The 18,221-nt window shown below is 39.4% G+C and overlaps 1 protein-coding gene across 1 annotated transcript in view; it reads left to right on the top strand.

Moving 5' to 3' along the window:
• Positions 1-11,205, top strand: part of RIPOR2 (RHO family interacting cell polarization regulator 2) — a 104,922-nt gene extending 93,717 nt beyond the window's left edge. Inside the window, exons 20-22 of the mRNA XM_043976011.1 lie at positions 2,367-2,450; positions 6,320-6,410; positions 9,389-11,205. Coding sequence (XP_043831946.1) covers positions 2,367-2,450; positions 6,320-6,410; positions 9,389-9,489 — 276 coding nt within the window. The 3' untranslated portion in view covers positions 9,490-11,205. The remainder of the gene's footprint in view (positions 1-2,366; positions 2,451-6,319; positions 6,411-9,388) is intronic.
• Positions 11,206-18,221: the final 7,016 nt, after the last annotated feature.

Below are 18,221 nucleotides of genomic sequence, written 5' to 3'. Positions count from 1 at the left end.
GTATAATTTTATTTGTTAGCTCCTCTTTCTAAAGTTATTTTGTCTGTTTTCTTTCACAACCTGACTAATGTGATGTGATAAAATAATGGAATTTGGCAGACTCGAGGGGTCCCACCTGATTGATTTAGTATTGTTTGAATTGGGTTAGAATGAGAAACTGACTAAGTACCTACTTGGGAATGATTGGAGGCTACACCCGGCCAGTCCTGAGTGACATATACTACCGACATCAGCAGGGGGACCACTCTCAGCCAACCAACTTGAAGGACGTCCCTTTTCGGGGAGGGAGAGAAAAAGTAGAAAAGGGAACGCTCGCTCAGAGGAGCTCTCTCTTTCCTTCTGGTGAGCGGAGGAGCATACCAGAGAGGGACTGCACAGCTGACTCCCATTGAAACTATGGACCCCAGGTGGTGAATGGAATTGAGGCCAGCTCTTTGATTTAACTGAGCAAGAAGCAATTTGGGGGTTTGAGTCAGTCTTTGATAAAGCCAGGGAAGGGGCAACTAGGTGGCACAGTAGATAGAGCACCACCCCTACAGTCAGGAGGACCTGAGTTCAAATCCGACCTCAGACACTTAACACTTACTAGCTGTGTAACCCTAAGCAAGTCACTTAACCCTAATTGCCTCAAAAAAAAAAAAAAGATAAAACCAGGGAGTTTATTTGTTTTCTCTTCCCCTATTTCCTTGTCCCTGGATTTATTAACTTCACCTTTGTTGTAAATTTTATTCCCATTAATAAAACCTGGCTTGTTTGTGGAAAAAAGGCTGTTAATCTCCTTTCTTATTAGCCTGGGAGAAATAACTAAAAAGGCAGTTTGGAAGGGAGGAAACTTTGGACCTAGAGGTTTCTCATTATTTTCTGAACCCCAGTATTACGATGAGCCACCCAATTAACTCTCCCCATAATAAATTTGGCCCTATAGTGAAGATGTTTTGCATAACTGCACATGTATGACTTATATTGAATTGCTTGATTTCTTAGGGAGGAGGGAAGAGGGAGGGAGAAAGAAAATTTGGAACACAAAGTTTTAAAAAATCAATGTGAAAAAAATTAATTTTTTATGTGTAACTTTGGGAACATTCTAAATAAATAAATTTTTAAAAATTTTTTTAAATTTTTAAAAATATTTTGACAAATTCATTCTGATAGAATTGGTTTCCTTTGTAATTCTATGTGGTCAAATACATTATACTGAGAAGGTGTCCATGAGGCAACACAGAGACATAGAGCAGTAGTGTAGTTGACTTTTCCAATTCACTTCTCACTAACCTCAAAACAACCCAAGACCAGGGTGAAATTAGGTCTAAAATGAACAACTTCTTGACTCTCAGATTCTTACTGCTAGAGAGGAGTCAAGGTAAAATGAGGCAGAATGGGGTAACAGGGGAAAGCCCAGATACCTGCATTTTAATGCTCACTCTGCTACTGATTACTTTTGTGAACTTTGACAAGTTGCTCAACTCCTTTGGGCCTCAGGTTCCTCATCTGAAAAATTAAGGAGGGGAAAGTGAATTAGATGAAGTCTAAGGTCCCATCAGCTAAGAAATTCAATGTATACACTTGTGTACATTGGTCACAGAGACATTCTGTAGTGAAAAAATTGACTTTAAGACTCACTGGTTGGGCTGGGGCAGCTAGGTGGCGCAGTGGATAAAGCACCAACCCTGGATTCAGGAGGACCTGAGTTCAAATCTGGCCTCAGACACTTGACACTTGACACTTACTAGCTGTGTGACCCTGGGCAAGTCACTTAACTCCAATTGCCTCACCAAAACACACACACACACACACACACACACACACACACACACACACACACAAACACACAAAGACTCACTGGTAGGGGGCAGCTAGGTAGCGCAGTGATTAAAGCACCAGTCCTGGATTCAGGAGGAAATGAGTTCAAATCTGGCCTCAGACACTTGACACTAACTGTGTGATCCTGGGCAAGTCACTTAACCACCGTTGCCCCGCAAAAAAAAAGAAAAAGAAAAAAAAAAAAGGACTCACTGGTTCCTCATCTAAAAACAAACCAACACCAGGGTGAAATTAAGTCTAAATTGGGCAAGAGATGACTGGTGTATAGCTAAAGAATGCCACTGTCTCAGGTTCAGGCTCAGGAAAAAGCAAGAAAGGCAAGAAAGTACATTTAGTGGACTCTCTCTGATGAATTTATGAGCAGCTACGGATAAGAATCACAATAGAATGGGCAAGCTTAAAAGATGGTAAATCTGCGACCCTGGGGCAACATCCAGATCTGTGAGATTGGAGCCCATCCCAAGGAGTGGAGATAGCACAAACTCCTTTGACTACATGCAAAAATAAGCTAGATTGACATTTTTTCCATGTGTCCTTTTTTTCAGGCCTTATTGTACTACTGTGAGGCACTGACAGAGACAAACCTCCACCTTCAGAAGGCAGCATGCATGGCACTGAAAAGCCTTGAGGTAAGTCCCAGGACCAGCATGCCTTTGGCAGTTCAGAATTTGTTGACTTGGTCAACCAGCATTTATTAAGGGCTTACTATATGCTAGCCACTATGCTAAACTGTAGGTAGCCAAAAATTAAAAAAAACAAAACAATGAGCATGATTTCAAGGACCTCACAGTCTAATGAGGAATATGAAATGTAAACAATTATGTATATACAAGATATATACAGAGTAGATAGAAGGTAATCTGAGATGAAGGCTTTAGGAGTGGAGGAAACTGGGGGGTGGGGGGCGGGGCGGGAATAAGGATGGATAGGGAAGGAGCTGGTAGACCAGGAAAAGCCTCAGAGAAGATGAGTTTTGGGCTTAGTCTTTAAGCCAGGAGGTAGAAGAATGGAACAAGTACTTATTAATCACTTACATGTGCCAGGCACTATGACAAGTGCTCTACAGTTAATAGTTCATTTGATTCTTATAACAACCCTCCAGGATAGGTGCTATTATTTTTCCCATTTTACACTAGAGGAAACTGAGGCAGACAAAAGTTTAGTGACTTGCCTGAGCTAGTAAATTAGCCTTCTAACTCTTCACTCCGTTTCTGGCTTCTCCCCAACTCACACCATTCTGCACACTGTTCTCCACATTGTCCTGTGATATTCTAAATTCATCTCTCTGATGTCGCCCCCCAGTCCCTTCACCCATTTAAAAACCCTCAATGCTCCTCCCACTGCCTAGCCCTTCAAAAAAAATCACCCCTAAACTTCTTAGCTTAGGATATCAGAATAGCAAGTGAATAAAATGTCTTACCTTTATAGATGAAAGTGATGACACTGGTCCCTTATCATTGAGATTTTTCCAGTAGTACTAATAAATTTGTACTAAGTCTACATACATTCTCTCACTAAGCTCTCCCATATGACCAGTGACCCGTATTCACAAGGCATCTGGCCAGAAAGGTGCCCTCTGAGGTCTTAGAATAGAACAATAAAATACTACTGAAGTACATGGAATTCAAAATTATTACCATGACCATGGCCTCATCGGCACTAATTTCTACTCAAACAAGCCTACCCACCTGTGGACAATAAACAATCCAACCCACGACTTTTTTTTTTCATCACAAAATCATGACTGAGAAAGACTTAGAGATACATAATCTAGTCCTGTTCTTGTTCTTAAATTGTTTTTCAGTCATGTCCAACTTTCTATAACCCCATTTGGGGTTTTCTTGGCAAAGATACTAGAGTAGTTTGACATTTCCTTGTCCAGTTTATTTTACAGATGAGGAAACTGAGACAAACAGGGCTAAGTGACTTGCCCAGGATCACACAGCTAATAAATGTCTGAGGCCAGATTTGAACTTTGGAAGATGAGGCTTTCTGATTCAGTGCTCTATCCACTGTGCCACCTAGCTGCCCTTCATCTAGTTTAGTAGCTCTCAGATGACTGTTCCACAGTCAGCTTCCTCAAAAGGGCCATAGATTCTACAGGTCTCCTTTATAACCAACCTATTCCTGCTTGCCACTATAAAAGAGTCACAACAAACATATCAGAAATGTGGCAGTTTTTTAAAAGACACTTTTGATAATACAAATAAGTTGTTAATTCTAGAAATCAAAATACAGAGAATTTTTTTTTTTTAGTGAGGCAGTTGGGGTTAAGTGACTTGCCCAGGGTCACACAGCTAGTAAGTGTTAAGTGTCTGAGGCCGGATTTGAACTCAGGTACTCCTAACTCCAAGGCCGGTGCTCTATCCACTGTGCCATCTGGCTGCCCCCAGAGAATTTCATTTTTGAAACCACAAGGCACAACTATCTGAAAGAATTTCATTGAATCATTCTTATAATTCATCTAATCATCTTTAAGTACAACAACAGTCATCTCAAGCAGATGAAAAATATATTCAGGGAGTCTACAACCTCCTCTGGCCAACCTTTCCATTACTTAACAACTTTTTACTATTTGGAAAATTTCCTAAGGGCTTCATACATTATCTCCAAGGTTGTTGTTGGTTTTTTTTAATCTCATACAAAATCCTACTGAAAAAATGGGAATAATGGCACCTACTTTAAGGGGCTGTTGTGAAGATTAAATGAGATGTTTATAAAGCACTTTACAAACCTTAAGTACCATAGAAGTGCAAGCTTTTAGCTGTTAGTGATAAAATCTAATCATTAGTACAACCTAATTGATTTTTATATAGTATTATAGTAGTAGTAGTAGTGATAGCTAACATTTATATGGTGCTTTAAGGTTTGCAAAGTGCTTTACATATATTATCTCATTTTTTATCCTTTCAACAACCCTGAGAGTTAGGTGACCTTATCCTCATTTTATACATGAGGAAACCAAGGCAGAAATTAAGTGACTGGGGCAGCTAGGTGGCATAGTGGATAGAGCACCAGCCCTGGAATCAGGAGGACCTGAATTCAAATGCAGCCTCAGACACTTAACACTTACTAGCTGTGTGACCCTGGGCAAGTCACTTAACCCCAATTGCCTCACCAAAATAAAAGAAAGAAATTAAGTGACTTGGCTGGGATCACCCAGGCAGGATTCAAACTCAGAGTTTCCAGATTTCCTAGACACCAAGTCTAACATTCTCTCCACTTGTTCACCAACCAGCTACCTAGAATCAAACTTCTCACATAGGGGAGGCTATAAGTTCTTCTTCCTCTTCTGCTCTTGTCTTGTATGATGCTCTTTGCTGTTCTCTCCCAAGGCTTAAATGAGAATCTCCCCCCTTTCAGTGACTTACCTTGTACCTAAAAAGTTAGAGCTTCCTAAATTTTCCCTATCAAACATTTTTTATTATTACCCATCTTCCAAATGTTTCTGTGATTTCTCATTTTCTTAGTTTTACTCTCTTTAGTCAGAAGACAAGTATGTACAAATTAGCAGAGGTTATAGGGGACCTAAAATCATGCCTGTACTTCTGAAATTTCCATCTCTTTGGTGCCCTGGAAACTGTTTCTCTTTGTATTCATATTTCTCAAGTTTTTAATAAATGAAAGATCATTGTCTATCCTTATATAGAATTAAATTGTTCCCCACATAAGCTCAGCATCATACAACCTTGCTACCAAAGAAATCTGAGCTTTCAAATCTATTCCACAGATCAATTTCTCTCCAAAAGTATTTAAATCTCATCTAAAAACTGTGTTTGTGAGGGCAGCTAGGTGGCACAGTGGATAGAGCACCGGCCCTGGAGTCAGGAGTACCTGAGTTCAAATCCGGCCTCAGACACTTAACACTTACTAGCTGTGTGACCCTGGGCAAGTCACTTAACCCCAACTGCCTCACTAAAATAAAAAAAAACAAAACCCCAAAACTGTGTGTGTGTGTGTGTGTGTGTATGTGTGTGTGTATTAGCAGTTTATGTTACAAGGAAGTTCTTTTTTCTACAAATATGACATCAAAATGTTCATTTAAAACATCAGCAATATCTCATACCCTTGGATAATATTAATCTTCCTTTACACAAAAATATTTTCTCTCTCCTTTTCATCATTAACTGCTTCTTATGAAAAGGGGCTTAAAGAGAAAGTATATGTTATAAATAAATGAGATAAGGGCACATGCTCCAGTCCCACCCCCTACCTGAGGCTCTTTTCCTGATCCCATGTTTATTAGAAATCTCTTCCTCTTGAAATTATTTTCTATCATTTTACATATATGTTGTGTTTACTTCCATATACATGATATCCCTAGCTCCTAGCATGGCAGCTAGGACCTAGTAAGTATTTAAATGTTTGTTGAATTGAATTGAATTCTCTAGTGTGATGGCAGTATCCTCCACTCTAGATACCAGAATTCTTTGCTGTACCTTATAAGCAGTAGGAAGCCAGGAAATTTCCCCAAAGCTCTCTTTTTGCCATTTTGTAGGCTACTGAAAGCATCAAGATGCTGGTAAGTCTGTGCCAGTCAGATAATGAAGAGATCAGAAATGTGGCATCTGAAACCCTGCTCTCTCTTGGTGAGTTTCACATATGTATGTTCTCAAGAATAACCTCTGTGCCATTTGTTGTGGTGATACCTCTTTTTTGGGTTTTTGGTTTGGTTTGGTTTTTTTGAGGGGCAATGAGGGTTAAGTGACTTGCCCAGGATCACACAGCTAATAAGTGTCTAAGGCCGGATTTGAACTCAGGTCCTCCTGAATTCAGGGCCAGTGCTTTATCCACTGTGCCACCTGGCTGTCCTCAAGAGCAGTTCTTTTAACACTGTAAGATGTTGCAAATTCAGTGACAAAACCTAAGAATATTATACTGAGCAGAAGTTCACAGATATAATCGTGGTCAATGGTATAACTTGGAAAGAAGCCATCTCACTTTGTCTCCAGTAGCTTAACAATCCATGTGGAGTGCATAATGGTCAGGTCAATCATCAATTCATTCTTATACATGGGTTCTTTCTCACCCTAGCTTAATGTTGCTTTCTGAGGCTACTGAGCATATTCTTTAATAACTGAAAAGTGAGCCAGCACTTGTTTGTTTGAAGGATGAGGTGAGGACAACTTATGCCTCTACTTCCCTGAAAATGTGGCATAATTCCCTGTGCCGTCAGTTTGTCCTTCCACAGCATTTAAAATAATAATGAAGGAAACCTAGCATTCAATAAATGGCTGAATATGCTTTTATTTTCTATAGTGTATTTTAGCTAGAGAAGCAGGATGGAATAATGGATAGAGAGGACTGGCCTCAAAGTTAGGAAGATCCTGCTTCCTTTCACATTAGATGTGTGTCACTTAAGCTATCACGGCCCCAGACAACTTTCCTAAGACTAAAAGTTAGACAGGTTGGGGGCAGCTAGGTGGCGCAGTGGATAAAGCACTGGCCTTGGATTCAGGAGGACCTGAGTTCAAATCCAGTCTCAGACACTTGACACTTACTAGCTGTGTGACCTTGGGCAAGTCACTTAACCCTCATTGCCCCACAAAAAAAAAAAATTAAAAAAAAAAAAAAAGTTAGACAGGTTGTTAGTCTGCATCAGTGGGAGGAGTTACCATGCCAGAAGTTCCTTGCACTGAAGAAATAAAAATATTGAAACTTACCTTTGTTGAAGACAAACTAACATTTGCTGGAAAAAGAGCTATTCCAGGAGTAACAGACCATACCTGCTTCATCTTAACTCCTAACAATTGCTACCCATTCAAGTCCAATTTTCCCCCATCGACTTATCATATCTTCCTGTCATTCCCAAAAGGGCTTCTCAGTTTTTCTCTACCGCTTAAATTGCCATATGTAAGGACACAGAAGTGGAAATTTCCTTTACTGTAAAAGAGATGACATATCAGAGACAACCAACAAAACAGAATCTAGGACTTCTGTGATACATGTGTGTTCTGCTCTAAGAAAAAGCAGTGCACAAAAATCCTCATTAATGGATTAGGAGATGATCAGGAAGATTTATCTTTCTGAGTTTAAATCTGGCCTCAGACACTTACTAGCTATGGGACCCTGAGCAAGTCACTTAACCCTGTTTACCTCAGTTTCCTCATGTATAAAATGAGCTGGAGAAGGAAATGGCAAACCACTTTTTTTCTTTGCCAGGAAAATCCGAAATGGGGTCACGAAGAGTCAGACACAACCAAAATGAATGAACAACAGCAACATTTGCCTACATATGACTTTTTCATTATACAAAAATATTCACTGTAGGATTCCCTTAAATCAGAGTTTCTTGATCTGGGCTGCATGAACTTGGTATTTTTAAAAATATTTTTGATAATTGTTTCAATATAATTGCTTTCCTTTATAATTCTATATACAATTATTATTAATAATAATAACAAAAACTAGCATTTATATAGCACTTTAAAGTTTGCAAAGTGCTTTACAAATGTTATCCCATTTCATCCTCACAGCAACCCCACTATTATTATCCCCATTTTAGAAACGAGGAAACTAAGACTGAGAAAGTTCAACTGACATACTCAGAGTCACATAGCTAGTAAATGTCTTGGACATTTAAAAACGTGATTTTAAGAGGGGTCCACAGGGGGCAGCTCGGTGGCACAGTGGATAGAGCACCGGCCCTGAAGTCAGGAGTACCTGAGTTCAAATCCAGCCCCAGACACTAACACTTACTAGCTGTGTGACCCTGGGCAAGTCACTTAACCCCAACTGCCTCACTAAAAAAAAAAAGGGTTCACAGGCTTCACCAGGCTGCCAAAGGGGATTGATAACACAAAAAAGGTTAAGAAACCCTCCTTTAAATGACCTCTAGTCCATTTTAAATATCGAACTTCTTTTTAAAAAATCAATTTATGGGACATACCTCAGTAATTCCTCAACAGGCCTCCTCATAAAATATACTGTTTATTAATAAATACCCAAATCATAATAAATGTTTATGTATTGGATAGTGATGATGGTGGGTGGTGAGGGAGTTCTGGCATCTTTTTGGATTTGAACATATGAGTCACAGATTTGCCCCCCAAATAATGCTTAATTACAAAAATTAACTGGGAAAGGCTGTCCAGCATCTTTGTTATTTTTCAGTCATTTTTCAGTTGTTTCTGACTCTTTGAGACCCCATTTGGAATTATCTTGGCAAACAAACCATGCAAATAACTATATTGCACATATGTGACAGTTGCTCAGTCATTCAATTGTGTCCAACTCTTTGTGACCCTATTTGGGGTTTTCTTGGCAAAGATATTGGAGTGGTTTGCCCAGGGGTCACACAGCTAATAAATGTTTGAGGCTGGATTTGAATTCAGGTCTTCCTGACTCCAGGCCCAACCCTCTATCTTCTGCATCACCTAGCTTCCCTCCAGCAACTTTAAGGACCATAATAAAAGACTGTTTTGGTTTTTCTTTTTTTTCCTCACTTAATCTAGCATGCCAACCTATAGCAAATCTATCTCTAAGCAACCTTGGTGTGAAGTTCTTTTGATAGAAAAAAATCAAAGGTTTCGTGTGTATTAATTAACACTCAGTGTTTTTCATCCAGGAGAAGATGGGCGGCTGGCATATGAGCAGCTGGATCAGTTTCCTCGAGACTGTGTGAAGATTGGAGGTCGTTATGGAAATGAAGTTGCCACTGCTTTCTAACTACCTACTAACACTCTGCCTGATGTTTGTTTAAAGGCCATGGCATCTGGCCGCCTTGCCTAGGATGGTGCTGTCATTTAGCTGGGGAGACAAATCCTATTGAGGAATTCAACTGAAGGGGTGCGGAGACTTGATTGTTTATAGGACAAATTCAAGTCAGGCCATTCAATTCCCATCATCCCTTTTTCGTTGCATAATTGCAGAGCAGGCCTCTGAGTCAATAGACCATATTGTTGATGGCTCCCAGCAACACCCTGTATAATTCAGTCTCATTTGGCATGGATGATATTTTAAAGAAGGGCATCTCAGCTTTTTACATGTATTGTATTTTTTATTGGAAGTTTTCCTGTAAGCTTGAAATATTCATGCGATGCTTTATCTCAACAAAGGAAAAGTGGGCTCAGTAAGTAGGGACTAACTGAAGAAAAGGGTTTTGGTTTGGTTTTTCTATTACAAGCTGTTATAAATGTCAGCTGCCTTGTGGTTTTCTCTCTGTAATGGACTCAGGGTCAAATTACCCCCTTGGCTAGCTAATATCCTTCAGAAAAGCACAAAAAGGGCTCCCACAAATAAGTTAGCCTGTAAATCTGAGTGGGATGTTAGTTTATCAACTTAATTTTTCCCTTAATTTTCCCTTTTTCAGTCACCTTCCCCCTCCCTCCCATCCTTCAATAATTCATAAGTTTAATGTCTGTTCTATTGAAAGGTCAGGTTGTTATCTAAGTCCTATAACTTAAAATTATGCCCACTCATATATATATATATATATTTGTGTATATACATATTCAATTAACTTAAGAATATTTCAAGGTTAATTTGCTTTGGGATTAATAATAAGCAGGTGTTTCACTCTTCCAAATATATTCCAGGGTATTTTGTCACTCACACACAGCAGAACTAAAATGGAGTCAGAGGGCTAGAAGGCTACTTGTGATATGGGGTGTCCTTGTGAGGCTGGCAGAAATCCTTGGCTCCTGGGAAGAAGTAGGGGGGAAGAATGTTACCGTGTCTTTGCCCCTCACAGGGTTTATGAAGCAAATTCAAGGCAAGAGAGCCACTGTGCAGAGATACGTCTTCAGTGCCTTTGTTCCAGAGGCTGCCTCATTGTAGGTGAGGGACAGCAAAATCAGGGTGCTAAATAAGTGGGAGATGGTTAAAGCAGATAACAATAAGTAATGACTCTCTTATCTCCCTAAAAGTATAAAAAAAATAGGATATACCAAGGTATTTCATCAATCCTTAAAGTATTCAAAGGAATATTCCTGAGTGTAATTAAAGCTTCAGGATCCAAACTATACTGTGGACCCTGTTTAGGTGTCAGTTAAACTCATCAAATTTTGTATGTAGTTTAAAAAAAACAACAAAGAACTTCATTTAAAAATGGAAATTGTTTGCCAGTCTTCCTGGTAAATCACTGTTTCAACTGTGAATGAGATAATGATGTACATATTTGTAAATTTATAAATACCACGTAAATAAATATATATCCTTTATTGAAAAGGTACATTTGTATAGTCTAAAATGTTTACTTGTTTAATGGATGAGATGGTTCTTTTTATGGAAAGTAAAGTAAAAGCATTATGGTAAAAACTGTTTATTTGTTTTTTCACATTATGTCTACTGCATGAGCTGATGATTCCAGACCTTTTTGTATGGACTTTTGCTTTTCTTGGTGAGGAGGGGCTATTAGTTTTGTGGCATTTGTACTCATCACTCTCATCACATAAATTATAATAAAGATTATTTTTTAATTACTATTAGATGCTCCTAGGCAATTCTATCCTCCTTGACACAAACATTTATAGGACACCATGACTCAAGTTAAAAATGACACCCCCAATTTACAGGGCTCTCTTCCTCCACAAAATCTCTTTTCCTTAGTCCAGGCCTGTAATTACAATGGTTGGGAAATGTCTAGTAAGGAAACTATACCAATAAAGATCTGCTCCTGTTCTGCAACCTACAAGACCTAGAGAGTGTCTGAAGCACTAAGAGGCACACAGCCCATACATGTCAAGTAGCACTTGAATCTGGGTCTTCCTGACTCCAAGGTTGGCTCTTTCCATTATGCTGAACCACTTTTCCTTGAATCTTCCTAGATCACTTTGTATGGATCCGTATTTTGCACCTGCCATATTATGAATATCTATGTATAGCTACCTTTCCCTAGTAGAATATAAGTGAGGATGTTAGTAAATGTTTAACAATCAGATCACCCCCAAAAAAGTGCCTATGACACAGTCTTAAATTTAATCTGCATTTTCTCAAGTACCAACAATCAACAAAAAGCAAATCCTGGTTTGTAGCATGCAAATTTAAGTCTGTTGGCTCCAGAATGGCCCTCAATGTAGGGGATGTGAAGAATTGAAGTAGAGGATCTTTCAAAGGGTAGTAGAAAAACACAATGTGAGCAGACACCAGGTGTAACATTGCAAGCAAGGACTTAGACAACTGACAAGTATTTATTATGCCCTAGAATGAGCTAAGGATAAGGATAAAAAGAAATGCTAAGGAAACAATCCATACTGGAAAGAAGCTTATATTCCAAAGCAAAGTCCCTGCCCTCAAGTAGTTTGTGTTCTATGGGAGGAGAGAATTTGCACATGTTGTTGGTGTTTGTCCTTCATTCCCTTTTTTTTTTTTTTGGCAGGGCAGTGATGGTTAAGTGACTTGCCCAGGGTCACACAGCTAGTAAATATATCTGAGGCCAGATTTGAACTCAGGTCCTCCTGAACCCAGGGCCAGTGCCCCATTTACTGAGACACTTAGCTGCCCTTGAATAAATCTAACTTAGCCAATAGAAAAATAGGAGAGAAAGGGGATAAAATTTATGAAAAGGTGTGATAAAAAATGAGGTCAGATTAAGGGAGGCAGCAGTCAGAAGAAAAACAGACTTTTGAGGAGGGATAAGAGAAAAAGACAGATAAATAGAAGAAAATAGGATGGAAGGAAACACAGCAATTATGGGATGAGCTCACCCATAAAATAGAAGCAGATAGCATAATGGTTTTAAAACCAGAACCCAACAATATGTTGTTTAAAGAGACACACTTGGGGGCAGCTAGATGGCGCAGTGGATAGAGCACTGGCCCTGGAGTCAGGAGGACCTGGGTTCAAATCCGGCCTCAGACATTTAACACTTACTAGCTGTGTGACCCTGGGCAAGTCACTTAACCCTCATTGCCCTGCAAAAAAATTAAGTTAAATTAAAATTAAAAAATTAAAGAGACACACTTGAAACAGAAATACACAGCGTTTTAAAAAGAGGGCTGGTGGGGCAGCTAGATGGCGCAGTGAGTGGATAGAGCACCAGCCCTGGAGTCAGGAGTACCTGAGCTCAAATCCAGCCTCAGACACTTAATACTTAACTAGCTGTGTGACCCTGGGCAAGTTACTTAACCCCAATTGCCCCACTTAAAAAAAAAAAAGAGGGCTGAAGCAGAATCTATTATGCTTCAGCCTAAATAAAAAAGGCAGGGGTAGTGATGATCTCAGACAAAGCAACAACAAAAAGAGAATTAAAAGAGCTATTTAGAAACACTACATTTTGCTAAAAGGTACCATAGACAATGAAGCAATATTTAAAAAAAACAAATTACAGCAAGTTTTTCTGCTAAAGGCCTCATTTCTCAAATATATAGGACCCTGAGCCAAATTTATAAAAATAAAAACTATTTTCCAATTGATAAATGGTCAAAAGATATGAACAGGAAGTTTTCAAAAGAAGAAATCAAAGCTATCTATAGTCCTATGAAAAATGTTCTAAATCACTAATGATTAGAGAAAGGCAAATTAAAACAACACTGAGGTAACATCTCACACCTATCAGAAATGACAAATGCTGGAGGCGGTGAGGGAAAATAGTTACACTAATGCACTATTGATAGACTTGTGAACTGGTCTAAACATTCTGGAGAACAAATTGTGCATACTCCTTAATCCAACACCACCACTACTTGGTCTTACCTCAAAGAAATTAAAGAAGAAAAAGGACCTATTTGTACAAAAATATTTAGAGTAGTTCTTTTTGTGGCAAAGAATTAGTCATTGAGAGGATGCTCATCAGTTGGGGAATAGCTAAACAGATTATGGCATATAAGTGTGATGGAATACTATTGTGCTATAAGAAATTATGAGGGAGGAGGCAGCTAGGTGGCACAGTGGATAAAGCACCAGCCCTGGGTTCAGGAGTACCTGAGTTCAAATCCCACCTCAGACACTTGACAATAGCTGTGTGACCCTGGACAAGTCACTTAACCCTCATTGCCCCGCAAGAAAAAAAAAATGGTGAGGGAGGTGGTTTCAGAAAAAAAGAAAGGAAAAAAAAAATCCATGGCAAGACCTGTGTGAACTGATGCAAAGTGAAATGAGAACCAGGAGATCTTTGTGCACAGTAACAGCAATGTTGTAATGATGATTGATTGTGAAAGACTTGGCTTCAGTGATCAAAGACAATTCCAGAGGGCTCATGATGAAAAAAATGCTATCTACCACCAGAGAGAGAGAACTAATGAACTCTGAATGTAAATTAAAGTATAATTTTCTCACTTATTTTGGCTTTTTTTGCAATATGGCTAATATAGATGTTTTGCATGATTTCATATATATTATTGATATCATTTGTTTGCTTTCTCAGTGAGTGAAAGAGGAATGGGAGGGAAGGAGAGAATTCGGAACTCAGAATTTAAAAAGAAAAGAATGCTAAATGTTAAAAAGATTGTTAAACTAAATTAATAAATTTTTAAAAGTGTATTTGGGGTCAGCTAGGTGGTGCAGTGGATAGAGCACTGGCACTGGAATCAGGAGGATCTGAGTTCAAATCCAGCCTCAGGCACTTAACACTTACTAGCTGTGTGACCCTGGGCACTTGACCCCAATTGCCTTACCAAAAAAAAAAAAAAAGTGTATTTGGGTGCTAAAATACTCATGGGACTTTATGCTATAATTAACCTACAGCATAGAACATGAGAACGAAGTAGTGAGCCTCTACTGAAATGTCCTGCATTCTTGATCACTTTTTGATTGCACAAACTGCACGAAAGAAGTAAACACAATTAATTTACCCTCTTCAAATTTTGCTTGTCATGATAAGTTGGCAGAAATGGTCACAATAATCTCTTTTGGTTTCCCCTGGAAATCTTCCTACCCCCCACCCCCAAGAAAGTCATTTTGGTTCTTTTTTGGAACATAGCACATTTAAATCAATCAATCAATAAGTTTCATTCTGCTATATGCCAGGCCCTATCCTAGGTGCTGAAGATACCAGTACAAAGAATGACACAATTCCCACTCAGAGATTTTATATTCTAAGGGACAGACTGAATCTCAAAGACTGGTGGTTCTAGCAAAGAGTCTGGCAAAGAAACTACACTATTCCTAAGAGGAACTACTTGACCTCCCTCACAAAGAGAGGTAAAAGACTTCCAACAACCAAGAACTATGAATTACCCCTTTGCTACATGTGCCCTCTAAGCTTGCACCCACTTTCTTTAAAACTTTGTATGGGGGCAGCTAGGAAGTGCAGTGGATAAAGCACCAGCCCTGGATTCAGGAGTACCTGAATTCAAATCCGGCCTCAGACACTTGACACTTACTAGCTGTGTGACCCTGGGCAAGTCACTTAACCCTCATTGCTCTGCAAAAAAAAAAAAAAACACCCCCCCCCCAAAAAAAATTTGTATGGGTGGAAGAATGTGTCACAAGACTTTGGGGGAATGATTTGTATCAGCTGTGCTTACTGTACCATCTCCTTTCAAAAAGTGACTTAAAGTGGGGCAGCTAGGTGGCACAGTGGATAGAGCACTGGCCCTGGGGTCAGGAGGACCTGAGTTCAAATCCAACCTCAGACACTTGATACTTACTCACTGTGTGACCCTGGGCAAGTCACTTAACCCCAATTGCCTTACCAAAAAAAAAAGTGACTTAAAGTTAACTTGCTAAATGAGTCTGAATGGATGATTTTGGATGGAAAGTTCCCTGTGGGAGCTCAGGAACTCCTATGTAAGAAAAGATAGCCCTGGGGCAGCTGGGTGGTACAATGGATAGAGCACTGACCCTGGAGTCAGGAGGAACTGAGTTCAAATCCGGCCTCAGACACTTGACACTTACTAGCAGTGTGACCTTGGACAAGTCACTTAACCCCTATTGCCTCAATTAAAAAACAAAAAAGAAAGAAAGAAAGAAAAGATAGCCCTAAGATCATACAGGTAATCTTTATATCCCTGAAAGGATGTAGTAATCAAGCAGTAAATACTCAATTTATCAATGTGAGTGGTAGTTAAGATAGTGGTTTCAGAGTCTTTTAGGGACTCATTGGAGACATTATCCATTCAGGATTTTCATTATTGGATACCCTAGGTTCACTAAAAGCAACTGGCAATTTTCTCTCTCTTGTTTTAAAGGGCAATTATACAGTAAAAAGTATTTTTTGTGCATTTCCTTAAAGGTCAGTCTGGGATTTTTTTTTTAATAAGCTTTGCTTGTTTGAATGCTTATTTACTAATATCTATTCCCTAGTATGATTTTTGCATTTAATTTTTTTTTGGTGGGGCAATGAGGGTTAAGTGACTTGCCCAAGGTCACACAGCTAGTAAGTGTCAAGTGTCTGAGGCCAGATTTGAACTCAGGTCCTCCTGAATCCAGGGCCAGTGCTCTATCCACTGCGCCACCTAGCTGCCTCCCCAATCACAATATTTTTTTTTTTTTTTAGTGAGGCAATTGGGGTTAAGTGACTTGCCCAGGGTCGCACAGCTAGTAAGTGTTATGTGTCTGAGGCCAGATTTGAACTCAGGTTCTCCTGACTTCAGGGCCAGTGCTCTATCCACTGCGCCACCTAGCTGCCACAATAATTTTTGATTGGTTGATGAAATTTGAACTCCTTTGTTTGGCTTTTAAAGCCCTTTATAACTTAGCCACCACTGGTGCTAACTAAGGGAGTCATATGGTGTTCTAGGTGCACTGCCAAAGAAAATTACTTCATCGGTAATGTGTAGAATGGACTGAAGTGATGATGAAGGACTTAAAGTCAGGGGACCAATCAGGAGGTTGTTTCAATAATCTAGGTGAGAGATGATGAGGGACTGAAATAAGGCTTGGAGAGTGGCAGACAGTGAAGAATTCAGGATAATAATGAGGGTATCAATCTGGGAGACTGGAAGGATAATGATGCCCTCAACAGAAATGGGGGGTCAGCTAGGTGGCACAGTGGATGGAGCTCCAGTGGTAAAGTCATGAGGACCTAAGTTCAAATTCAGCCTCAAGCACTTACTAGCTATGTGACCCTAGACAAGTCACTTAACCCTGGGGGGGGGGGGAGAGAGAGAGAGAGAGAGAGAGATTTGAAGAGGAGAAGAAGATTTGGGTTAAATTTAGATGTATTTGCAAAAAAAAAAAAAACAGTTTAGATGTATTGCTTTTAAGATTCCCCTTAGACATTCATCCAGCTGGAAATACCCAATTATACAATGATACCATTACTAGACCTTTTAGCATTTATATAGTGCCTTGTAAAGAAAAGTGCTTTAAAAATAATATCTGATTTCATATTGCTTTTAGTAGCGATTGTGACAACAGCAACAATAGTTAGCATTAATATTGGATTTTATGGCTTTTAAAGCACTTTATGTGTGTTAACTTTTTTGATCTTCACAACAACTTTTCAAGATGGATGCTACTATTATCCCCATTTTACAGATGAGAAAACTGAGGCAGATGGTTAAGTGGCTTGCCACAGGTCACACAGCCAATAAGTGTCTGAAGCCAGACTGAAAGTCAGGTAGGTCTTCCTGACTATCCACTGTACCACCTACATAATATGGTCATTTTTGTCCCACAATAATCCTGGGTCCTAAAATCACCTTTTGATACATGAGGTGGATGAGGATCAAAGAGATTAAGGGACTTGCTCCATGATCATACTGCTAATAAATGTCAGAAGCAAGATTTGGACCTAACCCTCCAGCACTGAACTTGACCTCAAGTCCGATTCTTTCCTATACACCATGCAGGCTCAGGAATGAGCCTAGTATGTTTCAGAAACAGTGATTAGTTTAATTTGGCTGGAATGGAGCTTTTTATTAGGGTAATGTCGAGTAGGAAACTGGAGTGATAGTTCTGAGCTATATCAAAGAGGGTCTTAAATGTTAGGTGAGGTGTTTATATACTATTATTTTCCCTTTTTTTCCTTTTTTTGGCAGGGCAATGAGGGTTAAGTGACTTGCCCAGGATCACACAACTAGTAAGTGTCAAGTGTCTGAGGCCAGATGTGAACTCAGGTCCTCCTGGATCCAGGGCCGGTGCTTTATCCACTGTGCCTCCTACCTGCCCCCCCCCTCTTATTTATTTTCTTCCAGAGGTAGCTAGGTGATAGTGAATAGAGCTCTGGGCTCTATAATGGAGACAGGAAGACCTAAGTTCAAATCCAACCTCAGATACTTACTAGCTATGTGAGCCTGGACAAGTCCCTTAACCTCCGTTTTTCCTCAACTGTAAAATGGGAATCATAATAACACCTGACAGAGTTGTTGCAAAGATCAAATAAGATTATATCTGTAATGAGCTTAGCACAGTGCCTAACACATAGTAGGTGCTATATAAATGCTTGTTCCCTTCCTTGTCCCCTTATTGGTTTATTCCATTCTACAGTGTTGCTAAGTGATCAACACAGAATTCTTGACCATTAACTGACTTTACTGCTATATATGGTATATATGAAACTAGTCAGCTGCTGACCA

This window comes from Dromiciops gliroides, chromosome 1 (assembly GCF_019393635.1).
Source record: "Dromiciops gliroides isolate mDroGli1 chromosome 1, mDroGli1.pri, whole genome shotgun sequence".
In the NCBI taxonomy this organism is placed as follows: domain Eukaryota; kingdom Metazoa; phylum Chordata; class Mammalia; order Microbiotheria; family Microbiotheriidae; genus Dromiciops; species Dromiciops gliroides.
This window is presented reverse-complemented; position numbering and strand designations above follow the sequence as displayed.